The sequence below is a fragment of the Pinus tabuliformis genome, chromosome 2_2 (genome assembly GCF_031772625.1).
Source record: "Pinus tabuliformis cultivar Carrire ecotype Pingquan chromosome 2_2, CPIR1, whole genome shotgun sequence".
Taxonomy (NCBI): Eukaryota; Viridiplantae; Streptophyta; class Pinopsida; order Pinales; family Pinaceae; genus Pinus; species Pinus tabuliformis.
In genome coordinates this window covers 613,577,019-613,598,348 of record NC_142300.1, presented here as the reverse complement: position 1 = coordinate 613,598,348, position 21,330 = coordinate 613,577,019, and the positions used below count along the sequence as shown (strand labels likewise).

Sequence of the window (21,330 nt, the reverse complement as noted above, 5' to 3'; positions counted from 1 at the left end):
ATTTTTGAGGAAAGCCACCACCAAATTTCCATTTGAGAGTTCTACTTCTACTGGGGGACAAGCATTAAAAATAAGATCACTTGGTCCAATGGACAGGATTTTCCAAAAAGAGAGATGGGAAGAGCTTGATCTCACCATTGCCTTCTTCTTCTATCAAAACTTCATATCATTTAATGTTGCCCGTTCACCTTTATTTGTTGAGATGTGCCGAGCTCTAACTCAAGGGGCTCCAGCAGGGTATGTGCCTCTTGGGTCAGAGAAGCTGAGAACCACATTGTTGACGAAGGCAAAAAAAGAGGTGAAAAAAATGCTTGAGCCTATTATGGCATCATGGCCAACATCTGGCGTTAGCATTGTTTCTGATGGATGGACAGATCCAGCACGACACCCAATCATCAACTTCATGGTGTCTTCCTTGAATGGTCCAGTTTTCCTGAAAGCAGTGGATACACTTGGCGAATACAAGGATGCACAATTTATGGGTGAGTTATTTATTAGAGTTGTTGAAGAGGTATGTGTTGAATCTTGTGTGCAAATCATTACAGATAATGCACCTGTTTGCAAGGCGGCTGGCATGATTGTGGAAGCTAAATATCCACAAGTGTTTTGGACACCTTGCATTGTCCATTCATTGAACTTAGCACTGAAATCCATTGCTTCTGATGTGCTTTTGATTGGAAGCATTATTGAGGATGCAAGACATATCCGTAACTTTGTGCAAAATCATACAAATGCCCTCACTATCTACAAGGAGTACAACAATCTATCATTGTTGAAGATTGCTGATACACGGTTTGCAGCTTCATTCATGATGTTGAAGAGGTTGAGGGAGGTCAAGACTGCTCTTGGGTCCATGGTTATTTCTGAGTTTTGGTCTTTTTGGAGAAAGAAGGATCAAAGGACACGGTACTAGATGATGCTTGGTGGGAGAGGGTAGATCTAATTATTCGGATCATGGACCCTATCATCTCTTTGCTTCGAGTTGCAGATACAGACAAACCCATCCTAGGAGAGGTTTATGAGGGATGGGATTCCATGATTGAGTCTGTGAGGAGCATTATTCTACAGAGTGAGTGCCCCCAGTATGAGACATCACCAGAGGCCTTCTGCGATACCATACATGATATTCTTGTTCGCAGATGGGACAAGAATTGTACACCTTTACATTGTTTGGCTCACTCATTGAACCCCAAATACTACAGCCATGAGTGGTTGAATGGTGGACCTTCCCGCAGATTCCCTCCCCACATGGATGGTGAAATCTCACAGGGGAGGAAAGAGGCATTGAGGCTGATTTATCAGGATAGTGCATTGCTTGCTGAGGTGGAGGATGCCTTTGCAGAGTTTTCCACTGGCACTGGTCGATTTGGAGGTTATGATGTGATTAGAGACGGGGGCTTAAGAAGCCCTATTCTTGGTGGGCAAATCATGGGGCAACAAGCCCTCCTCTTCAGCAGTTAGCCATGAGGCTCCTCTCTCAGGTGACTTCATCCTCTTGTTGCGAGAGGAATTGGAGCACATATGGGAATTTGCATACTGTGAAGAAGAGCAGGCTTGAGCAGTCCAGGGCAGAGACAATGGTGTATGTGCACACCAACCTTCGTCTTATTTACAGGCAGAGGGAAGAGTGGTTGAGGGGAAAGACAAAGATGTGGGATGTCTTTCATGATGATATGGGTTTGGACACCACTGTTGAGTTGGCATTGGCCAACATGGATCTCAGTGATCCAGTGCTTGAGCCTGTTAGATTTGATGACTTAGAGGGGTCAACCTCCATACCAGCAGATGCAAAGGCGACTATGGATACAGGGGAGGAGGAGGATGCAGAGGAGAGCAGTGGGGACCATGATGATGGGGACAGTGATGCTGATTCTGATGCTGATTGATGCCTTGAGGCTTGTATACCTATAGTTGTTTTATATTTTCTATTTCTATTTGCCATTGGCATTGCACCAACACTACCTATGTAACAGATTTTGATTTGATGACTTAATGAGAAAACTACAGTTGTCAGTGTGTTTATCTTACTATCTTGTAGTTGTAAGTTGTCTTTCAGTTATGAATTATGAATCATGATTTAAATTTTTAATAAATTTATCATTTATGTGACCAATACCACTGACATTTATTTGAATTTTGTATGTACTATGCATGCTAATTAGTAATAGGCATAGCTATAGATGAAGAATCAAGATCTGTGTTTGAAATCAATAAATTTGTATCATTAATTAAAATTTGTGTAAGAAATATGATAATATCTAATTTTTAATATATATATATATATATATTTTTAAATATATATATATATATTTTAATAAAATAATATATAACGTGTCCTAATGTGTCCTGTTCCGGGGGGTCAGCGTGTCCCAAATCCGACACCACGAATCTCGAATCCTACGTGTCCCGAATCCCCGTGTCAGGTGACTTAGCTGACTAGGAAAGATTTCCCTTCGGATACTATCCCTGCCCCTCTCTGCAAAAGATCACTATCAAAAATCTCTCTGGTAATTGCTCTGCTTCAGAAAATCGAACTTCTGATCTTCCTCTGTGTGTTCTCTAAGTGCCCATCAAGCGTCCTCTTATAATCCTCTCGTTGATCAATCAACGGCCCAGATTAGATCCTAATCAATGCCTAGTATCATATTGATTTGATCTCTGCCTTCTTCTAGAAGAGTTTAGATTAATACCCATTAATTATTTTAATTTCCTAAGTTTATAATTAGGGACCTATTTAAAATAATTAATTATTTTAATAAAACTGTCTCCGAGTGGAATTTCCCAAAACGATTTCTGGGTATTGGAGAATGTGTCTCTGAGCCTCCCTGCAAATTTTTAGACTTCAGAGCACATCTGATGCTACCAGAACTCAACATTTGCTACAATACATTCTTAATCTACGTTTCAGAGATTCAGTCAACACTACGATTTTTTTCCTGTGCTATGTAGTAGCCTATAGGCTATGCTTACTACATTGTATAAAAACTTGAGTTCTTAGGTCATCTTTCAATGCTACTGAAGCATTTGATATCCTTAAAAGGATTGCATATTTATTCTTTAGTGATTCAAGGATTTCCCTTCTAACTTATTAAATTGTAACCAGCTAGATCTCTAGTGGTCAAGAATGGGTAAAGTTAGCTAAGGTGTGCAGATTTTTATGTGCAGGAGCCTAAGAAATTGCAGCTTACAGGGATCAATACCAGACTTTAGTACCATACCTTATCTTGGTTATCTGTAAGTTGAGCAATTCAATTGATTTTGCAGATGTACTCTTGATCTCCATTGGACGTATTTCTTCAAGTTTTTAATTTTATGAAGCGTCTTTCAATTCTTTCATGTATCTAATAGGACAATCTAAGATATCCAATTGAGGTTGGTGTATTTCTTTTCAAACAGTTAAATGGATTGATGTATATCTTAAAGGTAAATGCCCTTATTTATTTTCCAGAGATCTGAGTTATAATGGGTTGACGGGCCACATTCCATCACAAAAGCTTTCTCCAAACATCACTACCATGTAAGAGTTTCCATAATCAAATTTACACTTCTGTTTTTCTGGAAAAATATCTTAGGGTCCAGCCCCGGATCTGATGTAAGAAATGTCGCTTAGATATATTTCCACAGATTTAAAATTCTCTTCTGTGTCATTATGAATTTTCAATTGATTATGGTTTTATGTTATATTGCAGTAATCTATCACATAATAAACTTAAAGGATCAATACCATCAAGTTTTTCAGGCTTGCCTTTTCTTCAAAAATTGTAAGAACCCTTGTACTGGCAATAAGTTGCTTTGGCAAGACATATTGCCTTTGTTTATTTTATATTTACGCCAAAAATGAACGACTTCTAATCCTTCCATCATGAAACTTATAATCGCAAATCGTCAAGCATTGTTGGTAAATAGCAATACAAAGAAAAGAAAGAAAGTAATCTTATACTACGTCATCTTGAGGTTTACTTTCACTTTGACACCAAATATTGATGCAACTTGACAAATCAAAAAAAAATTATGAATAAATACGGAATATTCCTTAAGAGATAAAAATATAAACAAATATGATGCATGGGACCAAAAATAATGTAACTTATGCCCTTTGAAAAGTCAATTACTGGAAATGGAGCACCAAAAATGTACTTATCTGAAGAACCGTTTTCTAATACAGATCACTCGATAACAATCAGCTTACTGGCTCTGCTCCATCTGACATTGGGTTCAGCATGTCGTTTCTTTCTACTTCAAAACTACTACTGTAAGTTGTCCATTATTACAAACTTACTGGTCAGAAAATTTAGCATTTTCTGCCACCCACACCTTGCATGAGTTCTTTTAAATTGAGGTAGCAGTTTTCTGTGCATGCAAATTTGATTCATTGGCATATTTATGTAACTTAGTGTTTTACTTGTCTTAAGAATAATATTTAAAGATAAATTGCTAAGAATGGCAGTCGTACATGTCGCAGGGACTTCCGAAACAATGGTCTTTCCAATGTAAATGACATAGCTCATTTAGCAAACCAACCTCCAAACGTCAGTTTGCGGTAAGATCTTAAACTGGTCTTTCCTTCCTTTCATGTTTTCCATTCCCTTTACATTCAAATTCATTATTATGTTCCCTTGTCATTGACATGAAAAAGTTGGAAATATTTGCCCTCCAAGTTGAAATAGGAAAAAATCATACTGTCAAGGCATAAAGAATGGAAAAACCACTTTTTGTTCTTGTGAAACCCTTAATGTATATATTATTGGCATTACTTTTAGATCATATGCTAATGCCATTGCAATCTACTTAAACATCTTGCTATTCATTCTACTTAACTATTGAAGGTTTTATTGCTGATTGTTCAGCCTAAGACACTGGTTTTCGTTTCCTTCCTATTGTGTAACTATGTGTTTCCTTCATGTAATATCAGGCTGGCCGGGAATCCTGTCTGCAGGCAATTGAGCATACCTGGCATATCTAAATTTTGTGGCATTGAGAATGATAATGAAGACACTGGTGGATGCTCTAACAACAGCAATACTGCATGCAATCCATATTCATGCGCACCACCCTATTATGAGTACGTTCCAAACTCTGGCTGCTTTTGTGCAGCTCCCATGGAATTGGGATACCGTCTCAAGAGTCCCGGTTTCTCGTTTTTCCCTCCATATATCAAGATGTTCGAAGAGTACCTGACATCTGAGTTGAGCCTGCATTTATATCAACTATCCATAGCCTCGTATAGTTGGTTGCCAGGTCCTAGACTGGCTATGAATCTGAAGATTTTCCCTCCCATAAATCATTCAGCCAGAGAACTAAACAAAAGTGAGATTCTCCGAATACGAAATAGATTTGGTGGATGGAGATTTCATAAAAGTGATATATTTGGGCCATATGAATTGATCAATATTACACTTGAGGAACCATATGAAAACGGTATTCTTTTCAGCCTCAATTCTATCTTCATTCCTTTTCATTTCTATCTTCTCCCTTTTCTGTTCAAATGTGTCATTTTTACTTGCTAATTTGTAATAGAGTAAACAATATATTTTGAATCTGTTACTGGATATTTTTGTTTCCTGCAGGCATACACTTTTTCCTTTCCTTTTTTTTGTCTCCCATCCTTTATGGGTAGTTGTATATTACGAAATCATCTTAAATGGTTTAAGTTTCTGAATACTTGTTTGCCTACAAAATATCAAGACTCGTATAAACTTTATTTGTTGCTTTACTACTCCCATGACCATGAAGAATAATCATAATTATAATAGGTGAACTTAAAGTAAATCCTTGGGTTTCTGTTTTATTGCAATGCTGGAAATAAAAACGCTGATGTGAGATTCTTCTTTGTATTACTTCCATCTTTGTGTACCTACTGTTACCCACCACTTTGTGGGTGATATCCATGGGAATTTTTTTTCTCCTAGATGGTCCTCAGCCGGCAGCCAACAGCTTTTGCAGCCACCAAATAGCTTGATGTGCCATTTTTCCACCACCTGAGCCAGTCATGTGGTCTCTCACCCACCTGTCATGATTGTATGTTTGAAGGTGGGCCTTCCAGCCCCAAAGATATGGCTTTTCATTGTGTAGTTGGGTATTTTTGTTTACTTATTATGGACACTTTGGGCATAGATTAGTGGGGGGATTCGGCGGAAAGAGCGGGTTAGGTATGTGCTCTTGTCTCTTCTAACCAATTTGATGGTTAAATTTGTATCCTAGTCTCGTGGGATCTCCTTTATTGACTGCTAAGCTTTAGGGAGAGCACTACATGGGAAACCCCGATTTTGGTTGCATGGTCCCGCTTCCCAACACCATATATATTACTCCCCTCTGATCATTACAACCCCATTCATCATTTTCCCCATCCGGGTCCACATTTGTCCAATGGGTCCACAAGGAGTTATTCTCCTCCTCCCCTTGTCCACACTTTGGGTCGGGCCTAGAACGATGCCCTGGAGGTTGATGCAACTAAAAGAAAAGGAAAAAGCATACTTTGGTCACTCTCAACGGGAAATGCACCATAAAATGCAAAATATGGTTGGGACATATAATTTAACACATGAGAAAAAGCCAAACATGAGCCCTACCCATTATTTATGGCCATCACCCTAGTTCTTATGGGCCCTATATGAGCCCCATCCATCATTAAGGAACCCGTAATTGTTCCAACCCCTAGTGGGCAATGAATTGCCCCACCTTAAGGGGGTATCCACTGCTATACCCTACACATCATGATCTCATCCCTTGGAGCCCCGAGCAATTATGAAGAAAAAATAATCAAAGGCAAAAGGCATATGAAGAAGGGTGGAAAAAAAGGGTCGGGGTAACTCATCTACCACGATTGCTCCCTCCTACACTCATATACCCATGTGTGGGCTTTCCCTATTATAGCTACCCTTGTACTGTGGAGTGTGGCTTGGAGCCTTCCCTTGATCCTCATTCCATTCCACCGTTAGATCATGCCACCTACCACTTGATGGATGTACCATGGACATGTCACTCCCTTTAAAGGCTGAAACCACCTAATAGAGTCCTTGGTTAATTTTATTGAGCTTGGAGACACCTGTACATGCCAAAGCCCACTATGGAAGGGCATGCCATTATGAAGTGTCCACTTGTTTTCCATGATTTGTAAGCTCTTTTACTCAATTACTCTAATGATATGTGGTACTGGAAGGTGAGTAGACACATTGGATCTTACGCAAGATTGCAAGTGGTCTCCATTTGGGGTTTGGTCTCCCTATACAGAGTCCAAGACCTCTAGAGGATCACATTGGCACTTGTAGGGTGAGCGTTGAGAGCCATGGGCCTCTACCACAACAGTGAGTAGGGTACCACTTCATGGATCCCTTAGCACCACTCATTGATTGTTTTTGTTCCGCCTTTTTGGATGAGGACGATGCACCTGGACCACCATGCCCAACCGACTTCACACTTGCACCATACACTTGGCAAATGTTCCAAAGCCCAGATGAGGATGTGTCTCACTATGGGAGACAAAGGGAGGGCTTATGTCATCATTCTAGCCTTTACAGATGGTATACATGCATTATCGATCCAGTTGCAGACCCATGCAGATGTCATTGTGCCCCCACACCCACTTGGGGATGCCACATTTGATTTGCTTGGATATCAAGGGGCCGCCCCCTTGACCACTATGTTTGGAAACTATTCTCTCACCTTGGCACACTTTGGACTCCACTAGGCCTCTTCAAGGGCCCAACGACTCATTGTATTTACTATTTTGCCTTATTAAGTGGATTATCTTTGTATTATGGAGCTATCTTGGTGGGGTTGTCGCCAAGTCATGTCATTATTGTACACTATTTTATTATTTGGGGCTTAATTAGGCCTAATTAGGCAACTCAAACTCGTTAGGAAGGATATAAATTGATGAGAGCTCATTTGAGTTTCATCATCACTTGGATTTGGATCATTTGTTTCTTCTGGAAATTTTGTTGGGTCATTTAAATGGATGAATTGGAGATATAATGCATTTTGATGTTTGGAAGAGCTTAATGTCTCGCCTTGGATCTTTGATTTCTTTGCATTTTGATGAATGGAATAATTTCGCTATACTTGTGAGTACCTTTTTCATGGTTATTTGTAATTTTGTCTCATACATTGTTTATGGAATATTTTTGGTTCATGAAGTTGGTGTAGTTTCTCTTTATGCAAAGTTGATGAGCTTGTCTTTGTGAGGGATTTTTCATATGATCATTTGAAGTGTGGTAAATTATTGTCCTAGAGGCACATGAATGTTCATCAATTTCCTTGATAAGCCATCATTTGCAATATAAAGAAGTATAGATTTCCCTTTGTAACCTAGTCACTGCTTAGGCCATACGAAGTTTTTGGGGAACTCCTTGATTGGAATTAAGCCTATATAAATGTTGATTTTATTTGACTCCATTCTCCCAATTAGCTAGGCATTGGTCTAGTCTAAGATGATCACCAAACAAATATCTTTTACACCTCCTTTTCCTCATTTTTAAGTCCTAACCTAGAAGACCATCTAGGGCATCACTCGAACTTTATAGCCATCAAAAATTGATGAAAATTGGTCTATATCTGCATTGGTGCGTCCTCTATAGGTACCCCAAATTTGAGGCTATTTCGATGGTGCAATCTTGAGATATCCCAAGCACTAGCTCGAAAACCATTTCCCTAGTTTGCTTTGGGTTAGTGGCTTCATTAAGGATCATTGCATTCACATTTCAAGAGAAATCTAATTCCTTTGATCCTCTTCTCCTACCTAACTTGGTCAAGTCCATTAGTTTGTTAATCAACCCCAAACCCTTGACCTTGTTGGGGCCCACTAGGGCTTCTTTGTGGTCCTGTAACCTTGCAACTCTAATTCCACAAGGACCACTTAGAAACCTTATATTTCTAGGATTCTTGTGTTGAGAGCACCTCATATCAAGAAAATGCATCTCAACCCTAGGTCTAGGTATCCCCTTAGCCCTTCTAAGAGAACCATCCATCTTCCTTCTATAGCAAGGAAGCCCATTATCTAAGCCTCTCTTGTGAACAAGATTTAGGAATCACCTCACATCCTATCATTGATCCATATATTCTAGTGATTCCTCTCATACCAGGACCCCTCCCATCAGTGAAAGTCTATAAAGGGCAGGGATATTTAGCTAAGGTGACAGTTGGCTATCACTCCATTGCTGTCCCTTGACCTAGTAATTTCTCTATAGGATCCCCTCTTACTACCCCAGCTAGTTTGAGAAGTAACATTTTTAGCGTCGTTGCCAAGGACACAATATGCGTGTCTTGTTTCCCTTATGACATTATTGTATATCATTCTTGGCGAATCCATTGGAAGAATGAAACCCTAGTTCTTCATTGAACTTCAAGGTCAATATTTGTAGGGTGAAACAAGAATTTCTCTAGGCATCTCTAAATTAACCTTGGCGACTCCTACCTAACTTACATATATATCTCAATAGGATGTCTTTCTTTGATTATTTCCCTGCTTTGGACATCACTAGCATCCCTAGGCACCCTAATCATGTCACGAGGAAGATGATACGTGGGGTACCCTTGTTTGATTGTGATCCACCCTCTGCATTTGATCTTGTAGAAAGATTTATTGCATATAGTTCAAAGATGAAAGTGGTCCACCAAGATGTCCTTCTATTGTTGTTCATGAGATCCCTCCATGGTCATTATTCATGGTTGCATAATCATGAACCTAGGATCATCTCATCCATTGAGGAATTCTTTGATGGATTTCTCCGACATTTTCATATATGCCCTACACTAAATATTCAAGAGGAAGCCTTCATTAAGCATCATGATCTAGATGATGAGTAAGGAGGAGGGTCCTTCCTAGGTCCACTAATAAAAAAGGTGATAATTTTCCAAACACGTATGATAGGGAGGATGAGTCTATGGAAAGTGAAGTCGAGGTTAACCCTACCTTTTCCGAGGATACTATTTTTGATAACCCACTTTTTGGAGACCTTGGAGAAGGTGATCTCGTAACCCCTTTAAACATTGATATTAGTTTAAGGGGAATCATTTTGACAAGGACCTAATTTATGACACCTATGATGATGATATCAATAAGACCCTTGTCATTCCTCACATCTCTGGGGCAATGTTTTAAAACTCTGACTACAGTTCGAAAACGGCCGAGGGTCGGCTCCGATTACGGTTCGGAAACGGCAGAGGGTCGGCTCCGACTCCGACTCTGACTTGGTATTGACTCGACCGGTTTGATTTCGATGACTCAGTCGTTGTAAAAAATACATTAAATATTTATTTTTTTATAAAAAAACATAATTTTAAAGATTTTCATTCATGTTTCCAAACAGAAAGCTTTAGAATATAGAGAGAAGACAACATATGATCTAAGTAGGCTCATGAATATATCCATTATATCAAAATGGCACCCAATGCACTGTTCAATACATACATGAATGATGATATAGAGATCAAAACAAAAACACATAACCAAGGAGGCTAGAAGTGGCCTCTACAACAAAAGTAAACTGTGAAACATCACTAGTCACCAGTACTACTGGCTACTACTGGAGGAGCCAAAATCATCTGGCTCAGACTCTAAATCAGAGTCAAACAGGGAAACCCATGGCTCCTCATCATCATCATCTCCAACTGCAACTATAGAAGTGGTAGCACTATTAGGCTGTGCAACAGTTGCACACTGAGATAGACGAGATATGTGCTTCCGTCGTGGCTAAGCAGAGGAAGCGCCTACAACTAGAGGACTTGGGGCTAGGCTTGGGGCTGGTACAAGTGGATCTGCATTCAACTGAACTTTTTGTTCGAGTGATGCTTCCATCTTTAAATCCAAATCAAGTTCCTCATCAAAATCAAACTATGTTGGATGACTCTCCACTACCCAATCTGATGTTGGATCAATATCTTCTAACACAATGGGATCTGAATCAGGTCTTTTGTTTAGTAGTTGGTTGCATCTGAGCCGGAGGTTGTATTGGACATAGCCTAGATCATTTAACCATTTTGATCCAAATGGTTTCTCGTATTCATGTGAATCCTCTCAAAGACAAACCAATTGCGCTCACAACCAGTAGCATTGCAAGTTTGACTCAAAATATGAATTGCAAACTTCTGCAATCAATGACAATGGCTACCAAAAGCCTCCCACCATTGTGCTGCAAAAAACATAGTAGTGTAATGAGTTATCTCAACAAATTATATCCAACTTTCAAATTATAAACAATTTAACAAAATAAGAATTTGAAAATTGAAATTTTTGTTTACCTGGCTCATCTGCTTCCCTTGCAATCTTTGCTAGGTTCTTGCCAAAGGTACTTGTGGCTTTACTGAAAGTTGTGACCTATCGGTGTATCTCCAGTTGATCACACTCCAATGGGATCATGCGATCAATGCAGTCAATCAATCCATCTTTAACCTCCCCACCCAAAGCTCCTGCCTCTAGAGCTTTATAATGATACTGTGGTTTCAAAAAATACCCAGCTGCATGTATAGGGCGATGGAGTTGATTGTTCCATCTTTCATCAATAATTGCCCAAATGGGCCCATAATTAGCCACTCTATCCTAGTATTCCCTCTTTATTTGCTCCTTTTCTTGATCCGTAGCCTCATAAATGAAGCCCATAGCCAATCTTTCCCCATCCACCAACTGCAACACCTTAACTTGTGTCTCAGCAATCTTCACAATCTCTGCTGCCTTTTCCCAAAATATTTCTTCATTAACTTTCTTTTTCAATTCTTTGCCTTCTTGTTTGTTAGACCACTGGCTTTGATTCCAATCATCATTGGAAAACATCTTTTGCAAGTTTCTATGTTGGGAAAGCATAGATTGCAATGTCAAAAAATGAGTTGCAAATCTAGTGATCGCAGGCCTAATAATATCTCTGCCCCCCTGTGTGTCCACTCATCAGGCTCAAAATCCATGAATGATTGTAGATAAATTTTGTTATGCTTTTGGCATGATCTATAGTGTTCTTGACCCAATCTAATTTGCCAATATTCTCAAGCATGAGGTCTATACAATGTGCAACACATGGGGTCCAAAAGATGGTTTTGTGTTTTTCCTCTAACAGTTTACCAGCAAGAACATAGTTAGAGGCATTATTTTTGATGACTTGAACAACATTAGCCACCCCCACCTCCTCAAAAACCTCATCCAATAGATGAAAAAACAATTGTCCATCTTTCACCCTATCAAATGCATCAACTAATTTTAGAAACATGGTTCCCTACGCGCAAAAGATAAGAAAGTTATGATGGGACAGTTCATTTGATCAGTCCATCCATCTGACATGATGGTACATCCTATTTTTTCCCATGAGTTTTTGAAAGCTTTCAAATAGACATTAATGGAGGAAAATTCTTTCTACAAATGATGCCCCCTTAACTCATGCATAGTAGGGCCTTTGAAGCCCTTTCCAACAGAAAATATGGCATCAAACATAGGCTCATAATATGGTGAACGGGAAGCATTGAAGGGAATATCAGCATCATACCACCATCTAGATATGTAATCACAAGTAGTCTCAATTCTTTCTTCCAATGGTCATATAAAGTGGGCAGCAAAGTTCTACTAGCTTGAGGACCATGGGCATATGATGGAGAGGAGGGTGTGACAATGAAGTAACTTTTGATATTAATATCACCCTTCTTTTTCATTTTACCCTTACCCTTTTTTTCTTGCATGGAATCCAAAGAGGGAGGAACATAGCAGAAGGGGTCGGATGCATTAGTACAAGGGATAGAAGAATAGCCCTCAAAATCAAAATGGGGGTTGGTAGGCATCATTTGTTGTATATTCCTCTTCCTCCCAATTTCAACCTCTATTTCTTTTGCTTAGTTTTTTCTTCTTGAAACTTCTCAAAGCTATTTAACAACTCCTTCCTAATCTCTTCATTTTTGTGGTGATTCACATGAAATAATTTGGCCTCTAATACCTACTAAGTGTTCTTTCAGACTATGAATGCCCCCAGGACCCTCCTTAATTTTTCTATGGCAAAATTTGCAATGCATTTGATTATCAACCATTTCAGCATATGCCCAAGCAATGTCTTTCACTCTAGGAGCCATTTTTTGACTTAGAAATGAAAGGAAAAAAATATGAAAATGAAAACAAAAAAGAAATAGCATTGCTTCAATGTTCATTTCTTTTACAAAAAACACTTTTTTCAATTTATAGATTTGCACAAAAAAAAAATCAAAAACAAATTCTAGAGGCGAAAAAAAATACCTCTAGGCACAAACCGCCTCCTCAATGCTTCTCCAACAAACCAATTCCTCAATGTTTCTCCAATGGCTTCCCAAGAAGCTCCTCATTGCTGTTCCAATGCTTGCCCAAGACTCCTCACTGTTGCTCCAAAAACAAACTCCACGACTCTTCACAAACTCCTCACAAATTCTCACACAAATGCAATGAGATAGTTGTGAGGAAATGAGAGGGGTTGGGTAGCTTTTATAGGGTTTGGGAGAGGTAAATGGACCTCAAAATAACCCTAAGCCAAATTAGAATTGGTTGTGGGGTCCTTTTTCCCCCAAAAAAATCCGCAGACCACTTTTCACTGATCCGATCGAGTTAGCTAGGGCTCGACCAAGCTGACTCGGTTGTCACCGAGCTGGCCGAGTCGGTCATTGGCTTGATAACCACCCGTCCATCCGAACCATTTCGGTTACCGAGCCAACTTGGCCAGGCATTAGCTCAGTCTGGCTCGGTCATTTCGGTTTCAAGCCTTCCGTTTCGTAAAACACTGCTCTGGGGTTGTAGTTGAATTCCATGTGGACCCTTTCCTCCACCCTCCTTGTAATAATAAATCCTTTCTTTCACCTGAGTATCATTATCATGAGAAACCTATCTATCGTATCTCCACATGTCATTGGTCTCCTTTTTCTTCCAATCATGACCCTATGGTGGTCATAAAGCATGATATAAATAATAAAAACCATGATAGGGATGATCTACCTGAGATTGCCATCCATTGGAGGTTTACGAGCTTGATTGTTGATATCTCTATCTTTTGGTTGGAAGAAAGGATCTTGTGGAACAAATTACATACCTTTGTTCCCTCTCCCTCTGTGATTCTCCATGTGTGGTCATTTCATTTTCTCACCTCCTACCCTTGTGACCTTCCATGTTGTCATTCCTGCCCTTACCTTTGGATCTATCACATGAGTAAGAAGAAGGGTAGTTGCTTTCATATTGATTGGATGATATGTTGGTTGCATTGGGTCTATCATTACACTTAGTACTTGAATGATGCAATATGCATATTAGAGTAGGACATGTTGCGTGTTGAATTTTGCATATCTAACATCATCATATGATATTATATGTACATATGTTGAAGCATTGATATTATATGAATGCGGGCTCAATGATATGATTATGGTCAGAGCAATGATATGTACATAGGTTGAAGCATTGATATAGTTAGAGAAGTGATATGTACATGGGCTGGAGCATTGATAAGAAGAAGTGACATGTATAAGGGCTGAAACAGTGATAAGGTCGAAGTAGTGACATGTTTATGGACTGAAGTAATACAAGTTCAATAAAGAAGTACATTCGGTCTACAACTCGTTGAAGAAAAGGAACTCGGTACAACTGCCTGTGGAGATCTACCAATGATCGAGGTATCAAACAACTAAAGAAGAAAATGCAAGGTTGACTTGATGGAGGAAGTCTCTAGTATAGGTTGTGAAGGTCTTGGTCATCTCATCTTGTTTTGAATCTACTGAAGGAAGAATTTTGACTGGGTTTTCCCCTAGAGTGGGGTTTTGCCCTGGTTACGTGCCTACATCTCGTGTCCTCTGTTATTTGTTGTTTGGCATTAGTCTTGATGATAACAAAAGATAAATCTAAAGAAAGAATAATAAGAAGGAAACCTCACAAGATAATGTCATATCATATATATGATCTATAGATTACGAATAGGTATATCTATTCCTATCCAAAAAGAGGGTATATCTCAAAAGATATATCTATTCTATATGACCAGAATCTATCAAAATCTCTATAGTATTACGGTCGATCAAAAACATGATTGATCCATATAAACCTCATTAGGAAAATTACCTGTCATGATTGGACCAAGAGAAATCCTTTAACTTGCCACGCTTTGGATTTCTCAACAGATAGTGCATGGGACCACACAGAACCAAGTGGACCTGAGGTTAGGTCAAGGGGATAGGATTTAGCAACCAATGATATAGTTGACCTAATTAGGGAGGGGAAAGAAATCAAGGAATGAATTTTTAATGAAAGGCAATGGAAGGATCCCAGTAAGGTTTCTAGCCTAAGGGAAACCAAGGGCAAGAATTGGTCTTCGAGCTAGGGATTGTGCTATATCAAGATCCCATCATCGGAATCTCATGAAATTTGGAGGGCTTCTTGAGGACACACCAGCGCAATTATGGACCAAAAATCAAAGTATTTGGATGGCTAGATTGTGAGATAATTGTTGCGCTATGTGACCTACGTAGGCTAGGCCTAGAAAAAGAAGGGAAGGTGAAAGAAATAAGCTTTAAAGTGATTACTAGAGGAGGACCAATGCTTGGTCCTTTGGGAGAGATGGATTCATGGAATATTTAGAGTTTGGATTGATTCCACTTGTCAAGGAGGCCTAAAAGACAACTTCGTTGGGCATTAGGGCTTAATGGTTGTGGCTTCAAGGTCATTTATACTTCGTTCAAAAATATTTGGTTACTTGTCAAGGCAAGGATGTCTCTAGGAACATTCATTCATTCAAACATGGCCCAATCATGATACAACACTATTTGGAGATTTAATTTTCACAATTTCGTTCCAAGAAATGAAGCATATTAACCCTAGAATAGCGAAAATTCCAATATCATGAATGCAACAACATAACTAATCAAAGTAGCATTAACATAGTACTTACATGTAAGAATATTATATTCAATCACTAATATATGCCAATCATGGAAGCTCCAAGACAAATAAGAATAACCAAAAATTGAAATTCATCCATTCACCCAAAAAGTCTCATCTTCCAAAGATAGTGAAAATCTCACAAGAAGATATGATCCAATCCAAGTGATTATACAAAACGAATTCATGTCTCTCCTATTTATACACTCATTACCTAATTTGAACCTACATTAGCCCATCAACTAAAATAATGTGCAAATAACTATCTTTTGGTGACAAGCCCACCAAACTAGCTCATAAACAATATAATAAGCCTCGCAAGAGGTCGAGTAATCAATAATGCATTTCATTGGGCTCTCTAAGAGGCCTGATGAAGTCCATAAGTGCCAAAATGATGAATTGGACTTCCAAAAGAACTGGACAAGGTGTTGGCCCCTTGTTCACCACATAATAAACTTGTGGTGCTCCCAATGGCTGTGAGGGCACACAAGTAACCTCATGGGTCTCCAAGTAAGTCGAAGATCCTTGTAGACCATTTATAAGGGCTCAGATGATGGTGTAAGTGATGCCACATCAGCATACAAGTCTTGGGTCATCTGCCAAGTGCATGGTACAATTGTGGTGCTGGATGGGCAAAGGTGAACCTAGTGCATTTTCCTCATCCCAAAGGTGAATCTCGAGCAATCTATGAATATCTTTGGGGATCCATGGAGTGTTGTCTACTGCTATGGAGGCCCATGGCTCTCAACACACACCCTAAATGTGTCAATGTAGCCTTTTGAAGGGTTAAGACCCCATATAAGGAGACCAAACCCAAGATGGAGACCACCTGTAATCTTGCATAAGATCCAATGCATTTCCTAGCCTTCCAGCACAACAAGTCATCAAGGAAATCTAGTAAAAGAGCTTACAAACCAAGGATGACAGGTGAGGACTTCATAATGGCATGCCCTTCCATAATGGGCTTTGGCAGGTGCTAATGTCTACAAGCTCCAAATGGGGTTACCCAAGTATATCATTAGGTGGTTTCTACTTCTAAAGGGGATAATATGTCCAAAGTACAACCTTTAAAAGGTGGTGGCATGTGAGAAAGAGATGAGTGGAGTAGGGAATGAGAGGGGCAGCCCTGGGCCACATGCTGGGGGTACAAGGGTAGCTAATAAAAGGGAAGCCCACAGTTGGGTATATAATGTATAGGAGGAAGCAATAGTGGTACATGAGGTGCCTCGACCTTGAATTTTCCACCCTTGTTTATATGCCTTTTTCCTTTTATGACTTTTCTTCAATTAACTGCTTGAGGCTGAAGGGGTAAGAGCATCATGTGTGAGATATAGCCGTGGATACCCCCTTTAAGGTAGGACGGTTCATTGCCCACTAGGGCTTGGAAAAATCATGGGTTCCTAGACGATAAAGGCGGCTCATCTAGAGCCTGCAAGAACCAGGGTGATAGCCATGATGATGGGGTAGATCTTGTTGACCACTGCGTGTCAACTCCCCATAGCAGTACACCCCCTTTTCTTCGCAAAAGGGATAGTGCTTGATTGACGTGTCCGTGCCATTTGACAGTCATCATCGTCTTGATCATATTATGTTGTAAACCTAGTCTGCATGTGTGAATTTTAAATAATCTTAGCAGAGTTGAGTCATGTATGTCAATTGCCTAGGTGGACCTAATTTTCTAGTGATAATCTACGTTCCGGAAGGTTTTTTGTCTCACCGATCCATGATTGGCAGAGTTTTCCTTCAGCCTAACCCCAAAGCCGGAATGAATTTTGTCATTAGAATCTTAGGGGAGTCTTAGTGCGTTGATTTGCTAGATTATAGTTGCGTCGCAGAACTTGGTGGTCTATGAGGGTCTATGTCAAATGGGTTTTCCCCCCTTGAGATGTAAAATTGTAAAAGTCATGATGTAAAGTGTCTTGAAGGTTAGAAAATGTTTTAATCCCCTCATAAGTCCTAAGTCCTAAGTCCTAGGTCCTAGGTGATTTTTCCAAAGGCTAAGTTTGAGGATCCATTTAAAAATAAAAATTAAAAATTAAAAAAAAAATAAAATAAAATAAAAAATAAAAAATAAAAGATATAAATGATTAAAAAATAATAATAATAATAATAACAATAATAAAATAAAATTTAAAAAAAATAATAAATAAAAATTAAAATAATAATAATAATAATAAAATAAAAACTTAAAAAAATAATAAAATAATGATATGTTAAATTTTTGAGTAAATTTCAATTTTTTAATGCATTTAAAAATTTGACGGATGATATTAAAAGATATTTTGATCCTCATCGACGGTCGAGATCATTTTGACATGGATCACTCGAACTAGCCGTTGGGAATTTTCCCTTTAAATAAGGTGCTAGGGGTCATTTGAGATCATTCGATCTCTGAGTCTTGTGCTGAAAAAAGCTCTCTTGTAAACTTTTTCTGGTGCAAATAAAGAAAGACTTTGGGGTTGAAATCTTGCTGGTGTTACTCTCTTGAAGTGCTGTGAGCTGTTTTATTTTCTGCATAATTTTATTGTCAGCCATTAGTAATAGCTTAATGTAGAGTATTTTCGAACACAGGTATCTTGTTCACTTACTAGGATTTGAATGGTATTAGAATTTCTGAAATAATGGCAGCTATCTCCATTTCATCTGGGATCTAGTACTGTTTTTCTCTCTTTATTGATGGTTGAAGTGAGCTGTGTAGGAAACTCTTATTGAGAAAATCAGTGGGCGTTTAGGGAAGTTCTCGGCTGAACCAACCAACTCCCGCAAAGAACTCTCTTGTAGAGCCCAGCCAATTTTGATTTTGGGTTTATCATTTAGAGTTTATTTTTTGAAGTTGCATGAGAGATTTTTCTAAAGCATCTCATAGTAAATCTGATATTCTGAAAATATTATGGAGGGTTACTGACAAATCTAGCTTTTGTAGTCACAATGCTGTAAATAATTTTAGTTGGTTCTTAGGGTTTCATTTATTTTTTACGGTTTCAGATTCTGGTTGCTTGTTTTCATTGATTTCAGGTTGCAGATGTAGGTTTTCAATCTATCTAAAGAGGGTCAGCTATCTACCTACTGGGGTTTCATTATTTGCAGAAATTTTGTTCGATTTTTTTTTTATGTGCTGCTCTGGGCCTGCAACAGGCTCCCCATCAATTTCCAACGCAGCCTGTATGCTGCCATAGCTGCAAAAAACAAGTTGTTGCCGTCCATCTCCTCTGCGTAGTCTTTATTCCATCAATTCTTCATCGTTCTCCAAGCTGCCTAAACCCTCATCACTTTTCCCCTTGTTGTCTACTAAAACTTGCAAAAGTCTCTGTGTCCTCTCATCCTTCAGCAAACTTGCAAATCGCTGCCTTTTCTCCACACGTCCAGCCTCCTTTCTCTGCGTCGACTCCCTTCAATTCGCTCTCGGCTCCTTCCACGCTGCGTATTCACCTTCCCTTTGCCGTCGAGCTCACTGTCTGCAACCTTACCTACAGCAAATTCATCGCCCTTCAAACACTGTTTTCCATTCATCTCCACGTAGTCCAAAATCGCATTTGCAATCAAATCTGGCATCAAAACTCTAGAACCTGCATCCTCAGCCTACAGCGCGGTCTCGTCCATCATCTCCAAGCATATTCTCCTTGATCGATTCCTGTCTGATCACTGCTCTCTATCGCCATCAACATATTCCTACAAACGCATAATAAAAATCAAGCATTCGATGCTATACGATTCCTTTTTGGGTAGTACGTTTTAGGTTTAGAATAGTAGCATAGGTTTAGTATAGATTTTAAATTTTTATTTTTATATATGTATGATCAGTGAACGGTTGCGTTTTTCATTTTCCTTAGATTTAGATTAGTTCTAAGATTTGTTTTTTTTTAAATTTAGCGCATACTTTAGCTTAGGGTTTGACTTTTGAATTATATTTTCTTTAAAGTTTAGTTCTATTTCGTAAAATAAAAAATAAAAAAATAAGAAGTTTAAAAGGAATCCCTTTTAAATAGATTTTAATTTTGATTCTTTTCTAGTTTTAGATTTAGTAAATTTTTACTTTAGTTTTAGATTTAATAAATTTTTACTTTAGTTTTAGATTTAGATTTAGGATTTAAGTTATTTTGTTTAATTTTTCATTTAAAAATATAACAATAAAAAAATCATAAAAAGCATAAAGAGTTTCTTTTCTTTTAGTTTAGATTTTAATATTTAGATTTTTGATTTAAAGTTTCATTTAGTCTTTAGTTTTGTTTTATTTGAAAAATATAAAAATATTTTGGAAATTTTTTGCCAGTTTCAGTCTTGGCTCAGGGATTTATTATGTTTTATCTTTTCTGCTGAGGCTAAAATTTTGATGTGGGAATAATATTTATCATTTCTTTATATGGTTAAACATGCTTAAATGTTCATTTGAAGATTAACTACATGAATGTGATCTCTAGTTAGCATTTTACGTGGTTGTTTAAAGCACTTTATCTTTCGAAATTTTAATTGCTGGAGTATCATTAAGCCATTGAGCATTTATTGATTATCTCGCATTTGGTAAAAGTTAAACTTTGTTTGAGTTGTTTGATGGTAAACGATTGTTAATGAGTCCATATTTCTGCAGCATTTGATAAATAATCGTTTAATCATTTATTTCATAAGGCACTGGTCTATTAATTTAATAAAATCAATTTAGTGCTTGTTTCCCTTCGTGTCTCCCAACCCAACTGGTCCCCAATTGGTCATTCATTATCCCATAGGGTCTACCCCCCTTAGCCGCGGGAGACAGGCTTAAACGGAGAGATCGGGGATCAGGGTGACAACGCCCGGTCTGAGCGTTGTCGTGACAATTTGTGCAACAACAGAGCTCATGTATTGGCTTTTGCCCACATGCTAAATGTGTTTGTCCTAGCCATCTTTTGCATTTTGTGGTACATTTTCTTGTTGAATGTGGCCAATTAGGCTTTTTCTTTTTTTTTGAGCTGCATCAACCTCTGGGGCATCATTCCAGGCCTAACCCAAGGTGCGGGCAAGGGGAAGGGAAAAGCTAACCCTATGTGGACCCGGTGGAGGAGTGCAGACCTAGGTGGGAGAAATGATGAATGTTGTTATAATTAGTGGAAAATGGGGAATATATGTGAATGATAGAGTGAGACCATGCAACCAAAATCAAGGTTTCCCATGAAGTACTATCCCTAAAGCCAAATAGTCACTAAAAGAGATCCCACGGAACTAGAATCCAAGGATAACATCGAAAAAAGGGTCTAGAAGACAAGAGCATAGACCTAGCCCATTCTTTCTGCCGAATCCCCCCATTAATCCATGCCTAGAAGTGTCCATGATAAGAAAACTACAATACTCAATTACCAAATGACAAGGCATACCTTTAGGTTAGGGAGGCCCACCTTCAAACATATGATTATGGAAAATGGGTGAGGGACCACATGGCTAGCTCACGTGGTAGAGAAATGGTACAACGAGCTAATTGGTGGTTGCAAGGGGTTGTCGGCTGC

The 21,330-nt window shown here is 38.7% G+C and overlaps 1 protein-coding gene across 3 annotated transcripts in view; it reads left to right on the top strand.

The window, feature by feature from the left end:
• LOC149194157 (putative LRR receptor-like serine/threonine-protein kinase At1g06840) overlaps positions 1 to 21,330 on the top strand; it is a 397,266-nt gene that overhangs the window by 303,647 nt on the left and 72,289 nt on the right. For 2 of the 3 annotated variants that reach the window (XM_089405051.1, XM_089405049.1), the window contains exons 9-14: positions 3,166 to 3,234; positions 3,449 to 3,517; positions 3,690 to 3,761; positions 4,166 to 4,252; positions 4,463 to 4,540; positions 4,913 to 5,418. In XM_089405051.1, coding sequence (XP_089261177.1) covers positions 3,166 to 3,234; positions 3,449 to 3,517; positions 3,690 to 3,761; positions 4,166 to 4,252; positions 4,463 to 4,540; positions 4,913 to 5,418 — 881 coding nt within the window. The remainder of the gene's footprint in view (positions 1 to 3,165; positions 3,235 to 3,448; positions 3,518 to 3,689; positions 3,762 to 4,165; positions 4,253 to 4,462; positions 4,541 to 4,912; positions 5,419 to 21,330) is intronic. The other variant, XM_089405050.1, reaches the window with a different exon arrangement.